This window comes from Oryzias latipes, chromosome 17, assembly GCF_053564925.1.
Source record: "Oryzias latipes strain Hd-rR chromosome 17, Olatipes_Hd-rR_3.1".
Classification (NCBI taxonomy): Eukaryota; Metazoa; Chordata; class Actinopteri; order Beloniformes; family Adrianichthyidae; genus Oryzias; species Oryzias latipes.
In genome coordinates, this window is record NC_136253.1 from 35,307,816 (window position 1) to 35,330,807 (window position 22,992).

The 22,992-nt window shown below is 44.4% G+C and overlaps 1 protein-coding gene and 1 long non-coding RNA gene across 6 annotated transcripts in view; one reads left to right on the plus strand and one right to left on the minus strand.

The window, feature by feature from the left end:
• Positions 1 to 22,992, minus strand: part of insra (insulin receptor a) — a 42,732-nt gene that overhangs the window by 15,266 nt on the left and 4,474 nt on the right. For all 3 annotated transcript variants that reach the window (XM_078934979.1, XM_004079529.3, XM_078934978.1), the window contains one exon: positions 13,627 to 14,175. In XM_078934979.1, the coding sequence (XP_078791105.1) occupies positions 13,627 to 14,083 (457 nt within the window). In that variant the 5' untranslated portion in view covers positions 14,084 to 14,175. The remainder of the gene's footprint in view (positions 1 to 13,626; positions 14,176 to 22,992) is intronic.
• On the plus strand, positions 1,074 to 5,076 carry LOC105356293 (uncharacterized). Of its 3 annotated transcripts, none has more exons than XR_013650654.1 (4): positions 1,074 to 1,225; positions 1,781 to 1,904; positions 1,983 to 2,224; positions 2,458 to 5,076. It is a non-coding gene; the product is annotated as an uncharacterized LOC105356293 (long non-coding RNA). The 3 variants fall into 3 exon arrangements; XR_013650653.1 differs by having other exon boundaries at positions 1,181 to 1,316; XR_013650652.1 differs by lacking the exon at positions 1,074 to 1,225 and having other exon boundaries at positions 1,692 to 1,904.

Below are 22,992 nucleotides of genomic sequence, written 5' to 3' on the forward strand. Positions count from 1 at the left end.
GGTTTGTGCAGAAACGGGTTGAACAAGAGGCCGTCCTCCTGAGAGGAAGAAGACCGATCCTGAGGAAACGCCAAAGACCACCGCGGCCTCTGAAGCCGCTCAACAAAACCCTTAAAGGCTGAACATTTACAGGAAAGTAGTCCCAGTGTCCCTCCTTTTTGTGTTTGGGTCAGTGGCGTTTGGAAACGCCCACAAAGAAACGCCGGACTCAGTCGGATCATCAGAGCGACTTTGGATCAGAACTTCAGACACGAGCAAAAGTTTGAGAAGAACAGTTCCGTTTTGTAATTTAGTGAAGCAAAAATGAATTTTCATCCATTTCCTTCTTCACTTCTTGAATCCGGATCTTGTTACTAAAGCAGTGTTTGCTTTTGGTTCACTGAAGATGAAATGTGGCAGTCAGAGCTTCAAACATGAGTAAATACAGGTTGAAGAACATTTTTGGAGCTGACGCTTGGAGTTCCTGCAGAAATCCACCAGTTTTTCCATCTCTGAGGTTTTATATATTTAACGAATCCAATAAAAAAAAGTCGTCGCTTCAAAGACCGACTCCAATCAAAACGGTGTTTTGGGTGTTTTTAACGTATTCTTGTAGATTTTTTCCTGAAGAAAATGAAGATTAAAATGTCTGAGTATTTCATTTTTTCAAATTTTTGGGAAATAGATCAGAAAATGATCAGAATGGGATTTTAAATGCAATAAAGCTTTATTTTGACCCCAAAATCATTACAGTTGAACGGATTTAGTCATGTTTACTGGTTTGGGAACATTACTGCCTCTGGACTCTGAACAGAATCCTCTTCAAGAATCCCAAAGGACTTTATGTCAACGATGAACGCCGTCAGAAACTGGAGCCAAACCAAACGTTTGAAGGAAACTCCTTCATTGAAACATGCAAATGTACAGAAATACAAAAAATGTCCCTTAAGAGAGAGGGATCAATGTTCTCTTAATAAACTCCACATTCACACAAGAAATAAAAGAAACTGATTGACTTTTCCAAACAAAAATAGATTTCTGTTCAATTTTGAAGCTAACATTTATCATTTTTGTCTTCCAGACTACAGCAATGCAAATGTATAGAGGTCATTTCTAAACCTGAACATCTCCCAGCCCCTGCATCCTCCTGAATGAACTCGCTCTGGTCTCTACAGAGGACATTTGGGGCTTTTCAACCCAACCAAATGTCGGTCAAGGTTCTCATTCGTCCTGGTGACGTCTTCAAGTTGAGTCACGGCATCTGGACTTAAGATCTTTGAAACTTTTCAACGAAGAAGATCCAGAGTCCAGCAGCCACACATCTGTTAAGATGGAAGGTGATGAGGCTGGAACCTGTAGACCGAGGATGGGCAAACTACAGCCCGGGGGCCACATGCAGCCCGAAAAAGCTTTGGCCCGCCAAACTGGAATGAATTATACGGAAAATCCCAACGTTTGATTTCATTCTGGTGTCTCCCCATAGATGGTGCACATCCACTGACCTTTGTTTAGGAGCAGAGAGTCATTCTGCATTCAGATTGCTGTTTTCCTGACGGTCGTGTGTGTTTTCTGAGTTGGACAGTCATGTTTCCCGTCATTCCAAAAGCTCCAACGTAGCATTTCTCCAATTCACGTTTTACCCAAAGGAACATTAACCCATTGGTGCAATTGGAGAACAAAAGAAAAAAAAACTCCCAAATCTTCAGTTTTAATACACATATACATGAATATATATTAATGGTCAATCCAAAAGAAAGCAGGTTTTCATCCAGATGTTCTGTTTTTTCTTTCTCTTTTAAAGGTGGACCACCAAAACACTCCATGCATCTGCTGCTGGTCTGGCCCTTCTGTCAACGTTTAGAATTCGTTGATTGCCCATCTCTGCTGTGGACCATCACACCACCACATCCCTGGATGTGTGCAGGGTCAGATGGAGCTTTTTTTTTACTCTTTTATGAACTAAATCTTTACAAACTGCAGTTATACTTAGGTTTTTTCTGAAGATCCTTGAAGCGTGACGACAGGACGTCCAGTGGGTGCGAACAGGGCCGGTGAACCTCCACGGCCGGAGGACCCACCGGCCCCGGTCTCCCCGCTCAGGTCCAGACCGAGCCTGGCTCTTGATTTCATTGCTGAGGGGTTCACATGGACAAGGGGGCAGGGCTGCACAAAGACCCCTTCAGACTCTGAGGCCCAAAGCGGACAGGAGCGACCACATCCGTCACGACAGCACCGGCCCGTAAAAGTAAGGAACAAGACCTGCACAGAGGGGTTCACATACTTTACAGCCAGTCTCTTCTGCTGTGCAGCACATTTACTGCACCCCAAGCTCGGATTTGGTGGCGTTTTTGTCGACGTTTGAGTCCGGTAAATATGGGGACGACATATTTCTGAGTGGGAGGGGAAGGTTTTGCACGGTTCATTAACCACAGTCGTCCATAATCGGCGTTTAGAGGGTTTTCCTGCTCTGCTTTTCAGAAAACAACGGCAGATTCAGGACTTTTTGCGTTCAGATCCCACTGGACGGCGGACGATGCCAAACAAGGACATTCTGCGTGGTCATTAAAATTCCACCGCCATGACAAGGGGAGCGCTTCGGTTCTTCTGAAGACGGCTTTCTGCTGAAGGTCCAGAAAAACCTCTAAGCACAAGAAAAGGTTTTCTGACAATTTAAACTAAGATTTGACTAAAAAAAACAAGACTGGAGGCAGAAAAAAAAACAGCAGTGAAAGCAGTGAAGTCTGAGGATCTGTGCCCCTAGAGGTCAACAGGTCGCTTGGGAGCAGAAGACCAGAACAAACAGACCGGAGCTCCTTTTGCATTTTGTCATGCATGTATGGACAACGTTTGAGAAGTGAAACTTGCATGAATCCACGTCACATAAAGACACCCAGTTGACCACGTCATCCGTTTCCGTGAACTACACATGAACTTGTCCAAAAGCGATTAGCTGGTTAAACATTTAACTTGAAGCAGGGCTGCTGCTGCAGGAGCTGCTGCTGGAGCTGCTGCTGGAGCTGCTGCTGGAGCTGCATCTTCAAGCTTCTTTTCAACAGGAAAATTATGTTTTTGTTCATTGCAAATGACTTTACAGCAGTAAATACATTTAACTGCAGATTAAAGGTGGGCGGGGCCTCAGTTGCTGGGATTCTAAAACTAAACGGGTGAGATAAAGTCTCTAGAAAGGTTCCCAGTGAAGGTTCTGCCGGGAGCATCGTCAGCTGCAGACGGTGCTTTAAACACACACGTCCACACGCTTGTTGTGTGGACGTGACTTCATTTATCTGGTTTTTTCTCGGTAAGCGGCACGGCAGCGGGAGGCTTTGGCCAAAATGAGTAAAAGCAGGAGGCGTAAACACTTTCATTAACCCGCTCCGGCCTCCGTTAATGGACAGAAAACACATCAACAACATGGAAAAACACTTTTTGTTTTTGCCGTCGTCACTGTGAGGACGGATATCCAGTTTACCGTGACCGGAATAGAAATGATAAACGCGGGCTCTTATTGAGGGGCAATTACAGCGCCTGGTTTGACAGGCAAATGACGCACGCCGCAGCCGTGAATCTTCATTTCCTCCCACAGCCCCTACCCCGGTGGCCGACAATACAATATGGGTGTCGTTAATGAAACCGCAGAACTGTTTGTCCTGTTTCACATTTAAGTGAGGCTCTTAATCTCCTTAGCAAAGAAACACACAGAGCTGAAAACACGACAGCCACAAGAAAACAATGACAGAACCCCTTTAGCGTCAGGAGAACCACGAGCCTCTTTGTCCGTTTGGACCTGAATGAGGACATAAAGCAGCTTACAGCAACATTCGTTTCTTGTGAAGAAATCCATTCAGACTGTAGTTTGGGGATCATTTCATTAGTCAGAGGGAAACCGTCTCTGCTGCCATAAGCACGTCATTGATTTATGGAGAGCGCAGTTCATGACCATCTGCTCAGACAAAAACAAAGAAAACAAACAGCCTCGCCACAGATAAGCGCGTTCAATTATTTAGCAGTGGCGAACTTACAGCTGTTGGTCAAACACAGGAAAAGCTGGAGTTGAGCTGCGCGGCTTCACCGCCTCGGCTTTCTGCTGCAGAAACAAACCTCTACTTTTCATTTATCGCAGCCTTCAGCCTGAAGTCAGCCCGTTTGCTGGGCTCTTATAAAAACAGCAGTTTCCTGTTTTTCAACACTGAAAAAACGTGTAAAAACGCAAACATTTCACCAGAGAAACCGTTTCCGACAGAGAAAACATGTCAACCAACAACAGGAAGTTGTGTTGGTTTGGTCAGGAGGGAAAAAGAGGAACGCTGTTTGAAGGCGAGCGGCCACGATGGCTGCAGTGAGAGCTCTGGGGAAGAAACGCCATCGGCCCGGCTTCAGCGGATGCCAGAAATGTCTGGGATTCCATGGGAAAGGCTCCAGAGGCGGAGCGTGGCGGGTTTGCAGGGTGCAGCTCAGGAAAAAACCCTCGTCTGTGTGTGTGTGCGCCATGAACCCCGAGTCGGGTCAACGCTGTGGAAAGGGAGGCATATTTCTACGACTTGTTCACGTTTGTCGGATCTTGTCTGGCCTCCTGTTTTCTGCCGCAAACGAAGCTTCTAAAAAGGTCGTGTGGTGAACGGCGACGGCGCTTTCTCCAGCTTCAACGTGTCTCTAAACACAAGTAAAAAAGTTAATGTTTTTCTTTCTGCTTAACCAGAAGTGTACATAGCAGGGCGAGAGCGCTTTACACTTCACTGGTGTGCGTTTAAAGCGTTGCCACGGGAACGACAAACAGCGGCTACAGCTGAGCTGCTTTTTCAGGGAATCTGCCCAAAAACAGATCAGTGATCGTCTTGAAATGCTCAAACTCCAGCTCACGTGTGTCCCTGAAGACCGTTCATGCCAAACGCAAAGATGGAAGAATGTAAACGTTAATATGGGAAAACGGAAAAGACACTATGGTAAGTTTTAGTAAAAATTATTAGAACAGATAAACCAAATGAACAAACCGATCCTTAAAAACAGGTTAAAGTAAACAAATGTAATGCATGCACACAGTATGAACTAGAAGGAGCTGCTTCCAGAAGAAAATGCAGCCTTGAATGTTATACCGCTGAATGAAAATGAAACTTGAAGGGGAATAATTTAAAAAAATACATAAAGAAATGATCAAAGTTAACCACAAATAAAGTGAAAACAGCACATTAATAAAAAAGATATGTTTATGAAAAATGCCAGAGTCGGGTATCGAACCAGCGAGCTTCTGCACCAAGGATTCCGCATGTATTTCAGAAATCCTGGAATATCTGGAAAAGTTCAAGAATTTAAAGGACCAAAAGTCACAGCTGGAAAAAACTGAACATTTGAATAGTTGGATGGTTGAAATAGATAAAAGATTGTAGAGGGAGTTAAGGGACAAAAATGGAGGAAGATACTAGAATAAAGAGAAACAGGAAAACAATGGATTGAAGGATTTATAGCATCTACCAACTAGGGATGGGTTTAAACCAAACCATCCATGCATCCCTTTGCATACCGGTATGTTTACGTAGTGTCAAGGATTTGATGTTTATCCTCATAACTTCACCCCAGGCTTAGTCTGAGCCACCTGAAAGGGTTTTCTGCATAGTTAGTTGTTAATTAGCCAATTTAAGAAATGTTGTTGTTTGGTAAAACACCAAGGTTTGAACAGAAACGTGGGGAAGCGGACCACTGCATCCTTAGTATGAAGGTGTGACTTCACAGAATAGTGTTGTGACCCCGGTCTTACAATCACCCAATTCTCCCGCCCCCCCCCCCATTTGCGGTCAGAAGAGACCCGGCCTCCAAGCAGGCGGGTCATCACAGCAAACCTCTACTGTTAGAAAAACCAGATGACCAACATTAGTGTAAATGTTTAATTCAGACTGTTCTAAAACAGACAGCACAGCCTCTTTTTTAGTCTTTCCTTCAACTGACAAATGCTAAAAGATTTTCTCAGATTGACCTCATTAGCTTCCATCCATCCATCCTCCATCCTTCCTTCCTCGATGACCTTCAGGTCGCGCGCGAGTATTTTGGTCTGCGTGTGGAGGATTTGGTGTCCATTCATAACTTCAGAGGGGAAGCAGACGACAAAGACGGGAAACAATCGGGAAGGACGTCCCATGAACTTTACTACTGCTTTTGGTGGGAGGATGACGAAGGTTTGCAGAGGCACCGACCCTGAGGACGCCACTGCAATGTCAAAGAAGTAGATCCGCTCAGGCGGGACCCTTCCTCCGACCCCAACACTTTGCTTTTCTTTCCGATATAGCCCAGATGAATGGCTGATGTGTTCATGTCCACGATTACAACACAATGTTACTCTGGTTTCCTAGCAGCAAGACTAAATAACGAGCGTCCGCTGTCTGCACAGGCGCAGAGGTTATGTCCCCGTGTGATTTATTGTCCGCCTGAGTTTCAAAGCAACACGCTTAGCCTGACAAGTCCAACTTGACATTGGCGGGGGAACAAGCGGCGTGGGCCTGGGGGTAAATCTGGACTCTCCATATCTAGAGGAGGTCTGGCAGAGACTAATCACGCCATACGGCCCATCTATTGCAATGCTGCAGCTTTGAGAGCATGCATGACCTCAGGAGGACTCCAGCCAGCAGAACGGCTGGAAGTACCTACGGTAACAAAGGTCAAGGCGTCTGCTAAGAGACCCTATAGGACTGTGTTGAACTGCAGCCCCGTCCAAGGAGATGTATGCGTCTCTACTTCAGCAGAGGAAACATAATTAAGATTCCTTTGAATTAATCTGCAGTAAAAAACGACCCGACTGTGACCGAGACCCTGGTTCGCTGTGGACTCCAGGAAAGGTCTGCAGCAGATAGGCGCCATCTGAACTGCCCTTACAGGCGGACACGGGAAAAATGGTCAAACCTGTACAGGACAAGCAGGTGACCCCCACAAAATATCACGGTCGTAGATCAGTGAACCGTAGAGTGGAAATGATGATGTGCACATTTCTTCCATTATTCTGCGAGAGACAGGTCACGGTGAACACTGAATCTACGTCCACACCGCCCTTGGCAACACGTGTTCACGCGTACAGTACATATTTGCGTTTCAGCTACGAACATTTTTAAAAACGTTTTTCAGGCTCTAATACAAAACGCGCATTGAAAGTTAAACCAGGTCAAATTTTGACCAATCAGGGACTCAGATGTGACGTATGGATGGCGTCCTTTTTAATTTACGGAAGTGCCAATCGTTAGAAAATTGATGACGAGGGGGATTAATAATTCCGGTGAGTACCCAGCCAGAATTATATGCACCAAGTCTTTCATATATCGGAATGGAGCTGAGGAAGAAGAAGCGTGGAGTCACATTTCACCAGATTTTCACCACTTTGACAATCAACACCAAGCCTCTTCCAACTGTAGGTGGCTGACGTCCGCTAGCAAACAGTAGCAAAAGAAAAAGGAGAAGAAGAAGCCCGTCCCTGCTTGTCCAGGGAGGTGTCACATTCCTGTTGTGGTCGTAGTTTTATACAACATGTAAGGACGGTACTGTAGGTCAAACTAGACAATTGGAGTGTAGTTGTGTGGACATCCTGTGGATGTGCCATGTGCTCTAATGGATGAAAACACATGATGATCCATTAGTGCACATGGGATTACGTGCACACCGCGAGTGTGCAGCATTTGCGCACGTTCAGTAAGGAGCCAGTACCCACACCTGAACGAATGTGTGGTTTTACGAATACTGCATGAAACGCTTACCACACGCATGACAATGGTACGTTCCAGGCCTGCACAATAAATCGCTAATTTATCGTTAGCGAGATATCAAGCCGTGCAATGTGCATATCACAAAAGACGGCGACATTTTCGATAAATTGTAACCTTAAATGTGCTAAAACAATCTTACGGCAGCTGGAAGTATTTAACAAATTGGATAAATCCATTAATGCATTTGACCAATGGGATGGAGCCCTTGTAACCCTTGTTCTATCCTAGGCACTTTAACATTTGGAGATGGGTCATCTAGACCCACTAGACAGTGCTCTGAACCTTTTTTCTTCAATGATTTGTGATCTTCACTGGTGTCCATGGATTACATGAAATCTTTCCACCTTTATCCACCTTTGTCATGGTAGGGAGAACACCTCAATGGAAGGATGGGGTCATTTTGACCCCACAAGAAAGCACAAGGGTTATATTAGATGTTGGCCTCCTATGTAGACAAGGCTCAACTCTTATTTAAATTAATCTGTTGCATTGAAATTGAAATTTCAATGTTGTTTTGCTATTATTTCATGTATCGCAAGTTATATCGTCATCGCAATATTGATTATTAATATGGCACATGGCGAGTTTGTCTCATATCGTTCCATTTTCATGACGCCAACGGGGGTGACCGGACGAGCCTAAAGGGAACTGCGAGGCTGTTTTAAATATGTCAGGTGCAGCGATGTTCCTCCATCGTAACTTAGCATCAACTGTTCTGTGAAAACACTGAAGTCACAGTTTATCAGAATCCAGAACTCTGATGAGCATGTTCAGCATGCGTTCCCACGCATGGAGCTAAAAGACGGAGCTGGGCTCAGAAACGCGTCTTCCTCTCAAAACCGGATCAGAGCCGAGCTTTACTGCCCATGATGTACAAACATTGAAGGTTTGACCTTCACTGAACCCTCCACCACACGTAGAACTGAGCAGAACTTTAAAAGAATGTTAAAAAGAAATTATATGTGTTCTTGAGCAGGTGTGAATCAAAACATGTTTAGACTAAATAAATGCCAGCAATCCCAGTCTGAGGATTTTACCCAAACCCCTCCACTGACAAACATCTGCTGGTGTAGCATTTGGGTGCACCGCCGCTGTGCGTTTGCTCTGCCTTTAGCATTTTCTCTAACCACAGAATGCCATTTTGTCCCCACCACTGCCAGTTGATGCTTCTTTTCAGCTGGGTCAAAATGGAGAAGTGTGCAGGGACGGCGCGATTTTTAGCGCACAAGCCCTCCTGCGCCTCCCGACTAAGACCAGCGTGATCCAGGAGTTAGCATAGACGTTCGAGTCCCGCTGATCAATAGGGTTTACAGGCAGATGTAATTCCCCATGAAAGGATAATACGTCTCTTATTTACAGGTTTTTATAAAGTTGTTTTTGTTAGACTGAACGTAAAATGTAACCGTCTAAAGTTGTTTGTTGTCATTTCAGTCAAGAAAATTCAAAAAAGGGTAAAAATACGTAACTGAAGATCCCTTCAGAGCATGCCGTTCTCCCTGGTCCCTCCATGTGAACCCTCATGACCTCATTCACCATCTTCTAAAAAAAGTTTGGAAAGAGCAGCTTACTGCCACACCTTCACACAGCAGATGAGGACCCAGAATGCTTTGCACCCTGTCCTGTGGGTAAAGCTGGTGCTTAACAGGTCTTTCATGCTCTGGAGAGAGGCAAAAGCCACAGGCCCACATGGCGGAGCAGCATTCCTGCCCATGGTTGCAGCTCAGCCTCGATTCACCGTCACAAACTGATTCCCCACTTCAGGAGCTTCTGCTCTGGTCTGCTGGACTCCAGAGATGGAGTTCAGAGAGACGGCACCGGGAAAGTGCAAACGTCACTGAATCAAACACCACAGCAGGTCACGGAGGGTTCACAATAACCTGCGGAGTAAACACAGAACGTCTCTTCTGTGGCATTTGTCCTTGGCTCATCATGAGAGCCTGAGCTGGAGAACAGACCAGAGTTTCTTCTCAGTGCGATGCTCTGCTTTCATATTACTTGGTTTCTCGGTTAAAGTCAGTCACCAGAGCAAACAGGGACTCTTCCTTCACCAAACTGAGACGTGTTGCACCAGATCTTTCTGAAGGAACGACAGCACGTGACATCGTTTTCACATTTCCCTCTCAGCAAGGACCGAACCAACCAAAACCAGAGACTGAAGCTTCCGGAAGCTGAACTGGGCTCGAGCAACAAATGAGACATTTATCATCCTCGCAGTGTCAGGCTGTGCGATGTCACAAAAGATGGCACGGACTGGGATAGATGGTTACTTGAATGTTTACGCGCGTGGTAAAACGATCTCATGGCAGCTTGAAGTATTCGAAGGATCAAATAGAGGCGTTTGACCAATCGAATGGAGCCCTTTTCTGTTAGATGCCCCGCCCCCCTATGTAGACGCGGGTCACTTGGAGCATAATTTAAGTTAGGTTGACTTGTGTCTAAATAAAACTGTTGCATTGAAATAGAAACGATGTATTGATTGTTTTTTGTATCACACGTCACTAATATTGCACATTGAGTTTTCCTCCTATTGTCCAGCCCGAGGCAAAGAAGATCCGTGTTTCACATGTCCTCACCCTTCCTGGACATTTTCCAGGCCTGGAAAATTCCTGACTGTCCAGCTGAAGCTGTCAAAACAAATAAAGACCGGCAACACAAATCGGGTTAATTAGCCCCAAATATCTGGGGCTGCTGTGGGGGATTTTGGTTTACAGCCTGGCTGAGATTTTGTTTTGATCAAAGCTTCAACGTGAATCACTAATTGTTGAGAAACACATTGAAAAACGGATCTGTTTCTGTTATTGGGCTGCGTTTTATAAAACGGATCAAAGCTCATATTTTACCTTTCTAAAAAAAATAACAGACAAAACCTAAAAATGAGCGACTTTTTCTGATGTTTGTTGTGTTCCTTTGTGTTTTCATATCCGTCGTAGACTCTAAACCACACGTTTGCTGATGGATCAATCATCCTCCTATACATCAGTGTTACGGTAAAGAGTGGACGGCTCTGTACAGAGGAGACGTTCCTGACAGGATCCCACTGCTTTCCTCGCCGCGGCCTCCGGGTTCTCCGGGGAATCATCTTATGATCCCAGCGTTCTACCAACAACAGGAGTTTGTCTGCAGTGTGACCAGAACCAAGACTTGAAGTTTCAGTGAACTGCAGAGCTCAGGCGTGAAAGTTCTGATCGATCAGCTTCTGATCCGTTTCCAAAGAGTTTCCAGTCGTCTTCTCATTCAAGAGTCAAGATTTTGAATCTTGAATTGAATTCTTCTTGAATCTTCAAAATCTTTTCATTATGATGATGCCGTTTTAAGCCAAAATACCAAAAACCTGTGACGTTTTCTAAGACATAGTTTCTGCAGAGCAGCAGAAGTTCATTAGAAGTTTGCCTGACCGTTGGTGAAAAGCAACCCCGGCCCCTTCCCTCTCACTGTGAGAGCTTTTAGTTTATACGGTCTCCCACTAGCTTACAGCCCCTCACACACCCAAACTAGCATTAGCAGTGTAAACAGTGGTGATCCACATCAGATCCATCCACCAGTCCAGTTCTGATCCGGATTCCAGCTCAGACCAGGAAAACAAAGACGTTCCAGGGCTCCAGACTGCGACCAATTGGTCGCATTTTGCGACCAAAATTTGAGAGTGTGCAACTGAATTTTACATCCATTCGCACATGTGCGACCAGTAAATTTCCCTCCCCCACCCTACGTATTTTTTTATACATTAAACGTGGAAGGGGCACGTCAATGATCAATGAAATAATCAATGAGACTCGAGCGCACACGCACGCAGGCAGACACACACACACTCGCGCACATACTCATGAAACGCCAGCACACACTCGTGTGATGCCTGTCTGTGAGGCGGCCACTGCGTGTGAGAAGAATAGGGAAAGCCACTGTGAGTGGCTAAAATGCGTGGAGGGGGAGGGGCCTAGAGATAATCGAGCACGCTCTGTGGGATGGAAACGGAGACAAATATCATCACAACCTGATATGTGCGTCTGAACTATGGGTAAGTGAACTATTGATTCATTCTTCCGACCTGCGGCTAGTGTACCAGTGCCAGAGTGTACAGCAGGGGTCTCAAACTCGCGGCCCGCAGGCTATTTGCGGCCCCCAAGATGATATTTTGCGGTCCCCGCCTTAATATGAAAGTTTAATGTTACTGCAGCACGCCAGTTTGTATGAATGACACTTTTTCATCGTCGTGCACGGAGCTGACCAACCAATCACAGTGGGGTATACGACTCTTGGGGGTGTGACAATGACAGGGTTTGAAAGCAGGGAACCTGACCGCCCCCTCTCCGGACCACATGAAGGAGTTCCTTACTTTCCTTTAGAACGTATTTATTCGCTCGTGCTTTTCTAAATACATGCAGTCCGTGCTGAACTTTTCTCTGGGCCGAAGGCGAATCTGCAGCAAGACTGAAGGAGGACAGGAAGATGGAGTTGTCCATAACATTCAATTTAGTTTTAATATTCCTCTCCCCCTTAGTGTGATCTGTGTTATTATATATTTTATGATTATTTTAATGTTTTGTGATGTATGTGGCCTTTTTTAATGAATTGGTATTTTAAATTATTTTATTTAATCACTCAACTACAAAAACCATCAGGACACATGTCCCATAATGCATTGTTTTGTAGTCTGTAGGGCAGCTTTCAGTCAGTTCAGTTTCCAGCTGTGTCCGGGTAGGTTTGCCCCTTGCTCCGCCCCTTTCTTGCGATATTTGTGATGATTGACAGTTGATGTTGGAGCAAAAACAAAAATATATGTCTGACACCAGGTGATCTGCGCAGCGTTGAGTTCACCTGGGTGATCTCAAACACGCTTATTGTGCATCTTGGCTGCACCGATTTGGTGTCACCAAGATAAATTTCCATCCCCTAATGTTTACATACATTTAAGTATTGTTTGTAACTGTGAAATGACCGAAAGGTTACTACGGTAATTACTTTGTTATTAAACCTTTTTTTAAATTATAAATGTATGGTATTTTGTTTACTATTTGTTCTGTCATGACAGCGATGCTGCTGTCAGTTTACCTTCTTGTTGCGTCTTCAAAGGTGCAGAATAAAATGTGACACTGAATTTGAAACGGCACATTGTAATTTCTGCATCTATTATTAAAGCACTTATTAGTAATACAGTGGAAATTAGTAGATTTGGTTAGAATGTTGATTTACGGGATGCGCCCCTAAATTTTCTGGTTGTGCCCCTAAAATTTTCAGTTAGGGGCCACTGTGCTCCTAGTGAAAAAAGTTAGTCTGGAGCCCTGCGTTCATGGATCCATTTGTCTGCAGGTGGAGGATCAGAAAGGGGCGGAGCAGGGAGACTGTGGCCCCGCCCAGCTTATTTCTACGTCACAAATACGATCTTTTTCCAACTGCTGCAGATCCACAACGATTTGAATAAAGAGATAACCAAGTTTTGAGCTTATTTTTCTTTATAAATGTCCTCCATATTCAGAAAAAAGCCACAAGAAGACATTAAAAACACCAAAACACTGTTTTTAACTGATTAAACCACCAGGTTACCTGAAGGAAACAAAGAATGTACTACGGTAAGTGGATGATGTTTAAATAAGGAACTTTGTTACTTTAACCTCAAAAGCTGTTTTTATTTTTCTGCATCACAGAGCAGAAGATAGAAAAGCTTCTCCATTAAACATCAGGGGTAACCAATAACTGACTTGATCTGATCATCAACCACAACTGATGATAAGAACGGACTCCTTGTTAGAAGAATTTGCTACACCCCATCTCCCAAACTTCCAGGTGAGTTACCTTTATGTCTTCACACCTTTAAATGTTGGTTCTTGGGAAGTTCTGGTTCATGGACGGAGAGTCCAGTTCTCCCAAAGATCAGGCCAACTTCAGAACACGACTAAAGGAAAAAGGAACTTACTTTTTTGACAGAACTTTTGAGTCCAGCAGCGTTCACTGAAATGCCCGTTGAGGGTGGTGGTCGGACACAGCGTCTCCCCCCTGGGCACCCCCGGACAGACGTCGCCGCACTCCCGGTCGTTCTTATTGGCCACGATGTAGTTGTCCTCCACCGTGTCGAGGATCTTGGACCAGTCCAGAGTGGAGAGGTAGCAGAGATCTGGGTTCTTCTCGATTCTCACCGCTCCTCTGGTGATGTTCATCAGGCTGTGGAGACCCAACTCCCTCAGCTGCAGCATCTCAAAGACCACCAGAGCGTAGTTGAAGAACAGGTTGTTCCCTCTGATGACCGTCAGGTTGGGGAAGAGGTCGCTCAGGCTCTCCAGCCCGTAAACTCGAAAGAGCAGCAGATAGTCCGTGACCACTCTGAGTTTGGGGAAACTGATGCCTCTGAAATTCTCAGGCTTGGTCTTGAACATGAGCAGGATCTTCAGGTGACCTTCGATCACCGTGCAGTTCTCCAGCGTCTGCAGGTTGGTCACATTGTTACGGATGTCCTTGCTTGGACAAACTAGAAAAACACAAAGAAAAAAACAGGAGTTGATTGTTTTTGTTGATGGAATATTTTACACAAAAGCCAACAGTTTTTTTAGGGAATAAAACAGCGTTTGGTAAAGGGCAAAAATCCCTCAAACCAGTTTGCTCTTTTGCAGCTGGCAGAGGGTTATATCTGCTGAATGTGCGCATTACACAAGACATCTGCGCAGCTAAAGGTCAGAGAATCAGACGAGGGCTCACATGAAAGAGAGGAGATCTCTCCATAATTAAAAGCTGTATTTCATTTAAAGACATGTTCCTGCGTTTGAGGTTGAACAGATCTTCCTTATTGACGTTTTGTTCAGCGGCGGCAGGTCTGTCGGCGAGCGGTCGTCTTCAGAGACCGGATCTGGATTCTGACCACAGAGTCTTTTTAAAGATCCAGGCCACTTCCTGGTTTCTCTTGACATTTTTCTTATTTTATTCTTAGATGATTCCAGCTTTCTCAAAGAAGCCCGTTCGGTGCAGTCTGCGGGTTATTTTTCCAGCATCTTGTTTTTACCTTTTAATCCCATTAAATTCATATTTAAGATCTTAAAAGTTCATGTGGGGGGGGGGGGGGGGGGGGCTTCATAAAATCCTATCAGGTTCAAAGAGAGGCGGAGCCAATAAAGGTGAAGGTGCCACTTAAAAACACCACGCAAAAGTGTTTGAGAAGATTAAATAAATGTGTTGTGCTCCTAAAATCCTGTAAAAAGAATTTCACAGCAGAGAACATTGATGTTGAGTCAAAGCTTTTCTAATGTCGACTTCTAAAGTCCTCAGTAAGAAGTCAATCAGTTACCAAATTTGTAGAGAGTTACATAACAACTTCATTAACATTCTTTGCAAAAAGCCCAGACCAGATTTTTGGACCGTTTCTCTGAGCTGGGAATCAAACCACCAACTAACCTTTCACAGCTGCCCCACAGCCATCACTTTACAGTTTTAGCTGTGAACTCGCCCGTAAAGGTTTGGAAGCCTTTCCAGACCGTCCAGAAACCTTCTGCCGAACACAACCGCTCACGGTTCACCTGCTTCCATTCAGTCGGACTTCTCTACACGTTTGACACAAAATCCGTGAACGCAGCTGGAGGACCAGAACAGAACCACCTACAACCAGACCATCAGGGAACTGGACCGAGTGAGGGTAACGTCATCCTTAAGGCCTGTTCACACCGGGACGAATTTCGCCGGCGATTTTCGCCGACGTTTAACACCTCGTGACTAAACAAAGGGCACCAACGAGAGTGTGCACACCGACGCGAAAAAACGCCACGCGTTAAAGCGTCAAAAAAAAAACGACTCGGGTTCGTTTTTTTTTTTGACACGTCCAAATCTATTCGACCAAGGAGAATGGCGCTTTTGCACACGTGTCTGGAGCTTCTGAAGTTACAGTAAAACACAACTTGGGGGCGCTCAAACACAAAACTGCGTTGCTGAGCACACATACAAGCGAAGAAGATAGACGCCAAGAAGCGTCTACACTGCAGCGAAGAAATAATGACGGACATTCTAAAATATCCCCGAACCAAGCACCAGTTGGAGCTACTGGTGCTTGAAATATTCATGTTTTCTGTGTATTATTCGGACAAGCGTGTAAATACTTGCTCTCTTCTTCTGAGTGAAAAGCGACTTTAAGAAGCGTAAAGTTGCGCAGCGCCACCTTGTGTACAGGAGTATTTCTGTTTTACATTAAGCGCCATCTAATGTCAGGGAATGAAATTGCATGTTCACTCCACTCATCGTCAGCGAAAATCGCCTGGGTGTGAACACAAAAAACGTGGCGAAAAACGCTGGCGAATAACGCCTGGCGAATATTCGTCCCGGTGTGTACGGGCCTATAGAAAACGGTTTCGGCTACGACCAAATAAAGTCAATTCAGTCAGCATTTTTTCACGATCCGGGCGCCGATTTGTTAGAGTTGGATGACGTACGTGAGCGGTGATTGGTCCGGCCCACTCTGAGTTTAAGTTTCTGTGGCAACCACTCCGGCCAATCAGGAGTGAGCTTGACGGAGGGCCAAAACCCCTACCACTTGAAAGCAGGCAACAGGAAATCTGTGGTGGGGGCGTGGATGTGGGGGCCAGCAGGCTCCACCTACTTTTATTGAGGCCTTTGACGTCCGTTTATAACTTAAATAACAAAAAAAAGGAGGGATAATCAAGAAGATGTCAGATCCTGAACTGTTCTTCTGACCAACAGAATGACTAACAGCTGTTAATTTCTCTGTAGAAGTCTACGGGATTTTGGCTTTTTGGAGCCACTTCCTGTTTGGAACCCAAAGGGGGAGGGGTCACTCAGTCCAGTTCTCACTTACTGTCAATGAGCTTGACCCCAGAGTAGGACAGGCCCATCATGTCAGAAAAGCCCCAACAGCGGGGCGTATGTCTCCTTTTACAACCCTTCACACACCCACGCACACTTGCACACGTGCACGCACACACAGTCTGACCTACAGGTGCATCACGCAATAACCCCCACCAGAACGTCTAGGCCAGCGGTCCCCAAACTTTTCAACGCCACAGACGGGTATGACGTCACACAGAGCTTTTCACGGACCGGTCTTTAAGACGTAGGCGGATGATTGCTACAGCATCGCCACGGTGACGGAGGACCAAAAACCTGACAAAACAAATCCTGAGATTTAACTTAGACACGGATGACAAAGTACATGGCACAGGTGTCATCCTCCTCTCCCCTTCCCACACTCATGGTGTCTGTTAAATGTAGCTTTCTTTTTTGGAAGTGGAAGGCTCCTCTTCTGTCTCCTGGCGCGGCGTTTTCCCTTTGGCAGATAAACGCTCCCAAGACGTTTGTTTTCTACTCATTTTGCTAGCTGGTCTAGAGTGACAGACGGCTAGAACAGAGAATGGAGCAGTTTTTCAAAATAAAACATCTTTCACATTCCGAAATAATTAAAACGGAAGTAATGCAAGTTATTTAATCTTTCTGGGCGGCCCGGTAACAAATGACCCATGGACCGGTGCCGGCCCGTGGCCCAGGGGTCGCTGTTTTAGGCTAACCTCTGATGTTGTTCTAACCAAATATTGCAGGTTTTCTTCTTTTGACAAAAACTCTTCCTTCTGGCAGAACCCGCGCGACGTCCAGCCTTTACATCCATCAGCATGTACGTCCACACACACACTACACCACACGCACAAACAAAACCAAAGTGCACAACATGCACGGTGCGTTGAGTGACACGTTAGAGTGGAGAGGCGGCTTGTCTCAGGACTCAGGCTCCTATCAGAACACGCATCAGTGGCTATTTTTAGCGGCACATCCCAAAGGAGAATCCAATACACTCTGGTCCAGGAGACGGCGGCGGGAACGGGAACGCCGTAGTCCTGGTGTGGTACTCCATCCACGATCATGCACACACGCATGAACACATAGAAATGTTTACACATTAGCAGACTTCATGAGAGACAGAATAGTATTTCACTGATCGACAATCTGAACAAATCCATCAGTGGAACTCTTCATCCCATAATATTTGTTAGTCTGAAGCTGCCATGGAAGTCAGAAGAACAGGATTTATCAAATTAAAATCCACTCTTAATTCAACAGAAGGCATCAGGCTTTTATTGTGAAAAGCAAATAAAATAGAATGAGTCAAACAGCAGAAAAATAAAAAGGATCTGTAAAACTTTAAAGAAAGACTTTTAAATTCAAAAGTTTAGTCATTTATTTTAGCTTTTGGGAGCTAAAGAAAAAACTATAATGAACATTTTAAACGTGTGATGTAACTAACGTAATCGTTTTTAAGACTAAAAGCAGCAACTTTGACATTATGACTATTTATTTGAAATAAACTGAGATTAAAAAGTGTTTTGTCATTTCTAAAAACTGAAGTTTCAGTTTTAAAACTGACGATAAGAAGAAACAAAATGAAAGAAAAACATCTTCAATTTTGAGGCCGGCCTGATCTTTTTTCCCCCACGAACAGTTTAAATTTGGTGATGTGAAACAAACGGAAGTTTTTTTTATAAAAAGCATTTTTTCTGCAGTAACCTTTGCTCAGCCGTTTGCTCTGAAAGCTCCACGCCACGGCGCTGCTTCGGGCTAGTTTAGGGATGAATGCGGTCCGGGTCACATTCATCCAACAACAATCAGAAGCAGCGAGCCGGAAAGAAAAGCTCCACTTTGATCACATTAGAGAGGGAAAAAACCAGGAGGCGAGGCTGCTAATGCAACGCCGCATTCTGCACGGCGCCGAAACCCGTGAGGGACGTCAAAGCCCGGCTGTCCTCGCCGGAACCTTCATCTGCTGCAGATTACAAACCATCAGAGACGGAGCAGACGCCACCTGTCCTGCACCGCCTCATGCATCAACAGGCCATGTCTGACCGGGGGGGGCTGTTGTTGCCGAGTCTGTGGAGGGGGGGGGGGGGGGGGGGGGCAAGTGAAGCTTCCATCTGCAGGCGGAACCTGTGCGATTGCAACACTTCCCTTTTTAAGGCTGCATGTCCCTCCCCTCCACTAGAAAACCTGCAGAACCTGCAGCAGCGTCCGGCTCTAGAGGGGCCCGGTTAAAAAGACAGACCGGGGGGCCGACCGCTGCTCAGCCGCTGCATTAACCACGGACGCAAACGCTTCATTCTCATTTAATGATCCCAGGAAGTAGGCCTGCACAATGAATCGCAAATTTATCGTTGTCGCAATATCAAGCTGAGCAATATCGCAAAAGACGGCGAAAATTGCAATGAATGGTTGCCTTAAATATGCTTAAATATGGATTTGATCAATCGGATGGAGCCTTTTATGTTGGATGGTTGCCTCCATGTACACTCAACGAATGAAGATAAAAAAATGATGGAAAGGATTTCCACCTGATTAGATAGCTTCACTTGATCAAACATGAATCTTATTCAGCGTTGGAAATAAGCGGTTATCCTGTTGTCCGAGACAACCAGATTTCAAGGAGGTCAACCAAAAATGAACCTGATGGTTGTTCGTGTGACAACCTGGTCTTTTATTCAACATTTTGGTATTTTTCGACTATTTTTTAAAAGTTTTTGGGAAACCGAAGTCCGACTTTTTAAGATAAAACCACGTGACTTACGTACGAACCGAGTGCGCCTGAAGACATCGCAAAATGACAACATTGCACCTGCATGTCGTGTTTAAGAGATCAGGGATATTAGTCTTCACTGCTACTGCAGCACAATGGAAACATGGTATCATTTACACATGTGTTTATTTGAAATACATGTTATATCATATAACTTTTCATCACATATAAATATTACTTTATATTTGGAATACTCTACTAGTCCCAGTCCATACAAGTGTTCTGAATTTTAAAAATACTCATTAGGTTACAGTGTTGGTTAATGTAATCGATTTTCTGATACATTATAGGGTAAGATAAAGTATTTTCATTTGACCGTAAGAGTATTTGATTTACATGGCAATACTTTGTGTAATCAGATGCTTCAATATTTAGTAAAATGTTTGTTTTTAATTATTTAAAGAGTTTTTTAAATGTCCATCATAAGAGGCAGTTGATATTAGATGTATAGAAGAAATAAAGATGCAAGTACTGACATCTGAGTAGGTTTGGTTGCTGTTGAATATTGGTATCGAAAAAACACCCCAGAATTGGGGAGGACAAGTAAATATTACTTGCCAGGTTGTCCAGAGGACAACCATTTTTTCCCCCTTATTTCTAACGCTGATATTGGTCCTACTTAATGTACCTCTGTTGGGTCAACTTAATGTATTTAGGTTCAACCTAATAAATTTAAATTGATTCAATTTAAATACTACAGTTGGACCCAACTTTACTTAATATTGTTGCTCACTAATCTGAAAGATTTTGGTTCACCAAAATGAGACTCTCCTTAACTTCCCTGAGGTGGTAATATTGCACATGGAAACTTGTAAAATGCGAAGAAGAAGACGGGCTCAACGTGGGCGGGGTCAACATTCTTCTTTTTTTTTTCTTTTCTCAAACTTGTTCTGTCCAACAGCTGAGCAAACAGATTAGAGCTGAAGGCTTTTTGTGTTGGACAGGTTTTACTATCACAAAAAGAGGTTATATAGCTTCGAGAAACTAGAGTGTAGATTTGTATAAACCCCTTTTTGTCGTATTATTTTTTATTTATTTGTTACATTTAGTGTGTGTGGGGAGGGAGAGGGGAAGAATGTGAGGGGAGGGGACGGAAGAGAGTAAAGGGAAGAAAGGTGAAAAGGTGGGGGATACAAGCACTGATTTGAATAAGTTATTATTTTAAGCTGTAACAATTATACCAGATCTGCTGGAAAGACGAATGTTACATCAAAGGTGAAAATCTGACACTAAGATGAGCAAAAAAAATCTGTCCATCAATACACTGTAGGTAAGGAGGAGGGATGAAGCAGCGGGGTCAACATTCTGCAGCGTTCAGGCAGACGTTGAGCGTTCCCCAGGCCTCGTGACACCGTCAGGTTATCTACAGGCATAATCCAATTTAATGTGTCATGTTGGATCAACATGATTGAAATGAAACTATTAAATTCATTATTTTTATGTACAAATCGACAGGATTCATTCACGTATGATTTACAAACATAATATTTTCTGGTTGAAATGACAAGTTACATTGTCGTAAAGTTTATTGGCTGGTATTTTCCTTATTTTGAGTGAGGGTCATTTGGAGCATAATTTAAGGTATGTTGACTCTTATTTAAACTGTTGCAGTCAGATGGAATTGATGTTTTTGGTTGATTTATTGTTTATTCATGTATTACAATTTATATCGTCATTGCAATATTGATCACTAATATTGCTTAAACTTTAATAATATCTACAGGAACTTTAAAACGATTTTAAATGAGGCCGATTCTGAGATAAAACACTTTTTGAAGCATCATCGTCTCCAGAGAATTAAGTCGAGATCAAAACAGCAGGAGGAAAAATAAAGACCAAGGTTTTTAAAAAAACGGTTTGTGTGTCAGAAAACATGACGGCGGCGTCTTTCGATGACCTGGGAAGGCCGTGAGGATCGTCTGTGAAGCGTGTCCAGGTTATCATCTGCACTCGTCAAAGAACTTTGATTTCATGTGGGTGTTAATGACAAGAATGTCAGCGAGCTAATTATTACCTCCGAGGCGCGAAGGGACAATAACAAGCAGATTTCCATCCCGCGGAGGCACCGGGTCAGGGGTTAAGACCTGACACGGCGAGGCTTAGGGTCACGTGTGCGCCGCTGATCCACGGAGCTTCATCTGAAGGAACCTTCTGAATACCAGCCTGCCATCTGATAGGACGCTCGCCGCACTTTACAGGCGTTTGCACACATGTCCGATTCACTTGAGAGTTCTGAAAGCGAGGCCACAATCTGAGTCGATTGGGGGTCCACAAAACCCCTGGCGTGCACAACAAAAACACAACACAACCAAGAACTGTGATGGAACCACGAAAATGCTGAGAGTCACAAACAAAAACCAGGTAAACGTGGTACTGGTTTTTTTACATCCAACCAGATCCAACAACAACGAAAACATCCAAACTGCAAGAGGCTGAAAGGATAAAACGCTGCTCCAACATGAAAGCCGAACAAATGAATTCTGTTCACACAGACGCTGAATAAACGCTAAGCCGCCTTTATGAAGTGAAAGTTTCCATGGCCCCCATCCAGCTTATGAAACCAGCCCTGTGAGGTCCAGGTCTCTGTTCAGGTGTGAGGAGCAGCACACGCCTGACACGACCCGCTTTCTGCCTCCAGACTGTGTGGAACGGGGCGGATGACACGGCTCCATCTGACCACAAGCTCCTCTAGAGATGTCAGAAACGCCACGGCGTTTCCACATGCGGCACGGCGGCAGCGAAGCTCAGCCGGTTTAAGCGTTCAGGCCAAAAAACAAACAAACATATTCTTCTGTTCAAGTGGTTTATTTCACAGCAAAAGTCAAGTCAACGTGGACATTATCAAGCACAAATAAAAAGAAAAATTCAGTTTCTTCTTTTATCCAAAGAATTCACATTTCTATCCCTTTACACCAGAAACTATTTCACCATATCTTCCATCAGACAAAGTCTGCGAGTAATCTTTAAGTGACTGTGAGCAGAAATGTCCGAATGCATTCATTCATGCTTATCACTGCGGTTGGTGAATAAAAGGGGACGTGTGGGGGGGGGGCAGCGCTGCAAAGCAGGCTTATTGTTCCACTTTTGCACCGACCGCAGCAACAAGCCAAAGCTTTCAATCTGAAGCCACAAGCCACTAATTCCACTGAATTCTCAGACAACTTACTTAATTGGGACAAAAACTGTTTACAGCGGGTGCAGACCCTCACAGCTGATAAGGGCTAACCTTCGCTCCTCCAGAGCAGCCGCCGCTGCAACAGTCCTGCTGCTGCAGCATCCCCTTATCGCGCCTCCATCACTAACAAAACAAAAAATCTCTACATGCCAATATCACCCTGACCAGAAGCCAGTCTGCGCCGCTCAGACACACAAAACCAGCCCACAGAGGGCCGTCTGGGATCCGGTTATGCAGGGAATCATCCCACATCAGAACATAACGGGTTCATTTTTAGCTATGATCCACAAACGCTGCCGCTGTCCCCGTGTTTACCAAAAAAACAAGTTTGTCTCCATCCTGAAGCTCCTCTGCTGTCCTGTCTGTAGCAGCTGGGATCAGAATCATTCAAAGGAGAATAATTTAGCAGTAGAATGTCATTATAGTCTGATTTTAGCCATTAATTCTGCAAATTTTCCAAACAATGTTAATAAAAAGAAAGTTAAAAGTTAAAAACTAAAAACATTTTTGTTTTACATTTTAAATGCTTTTCTTTGCTTTTCTCAAAACAGCTATGGAGA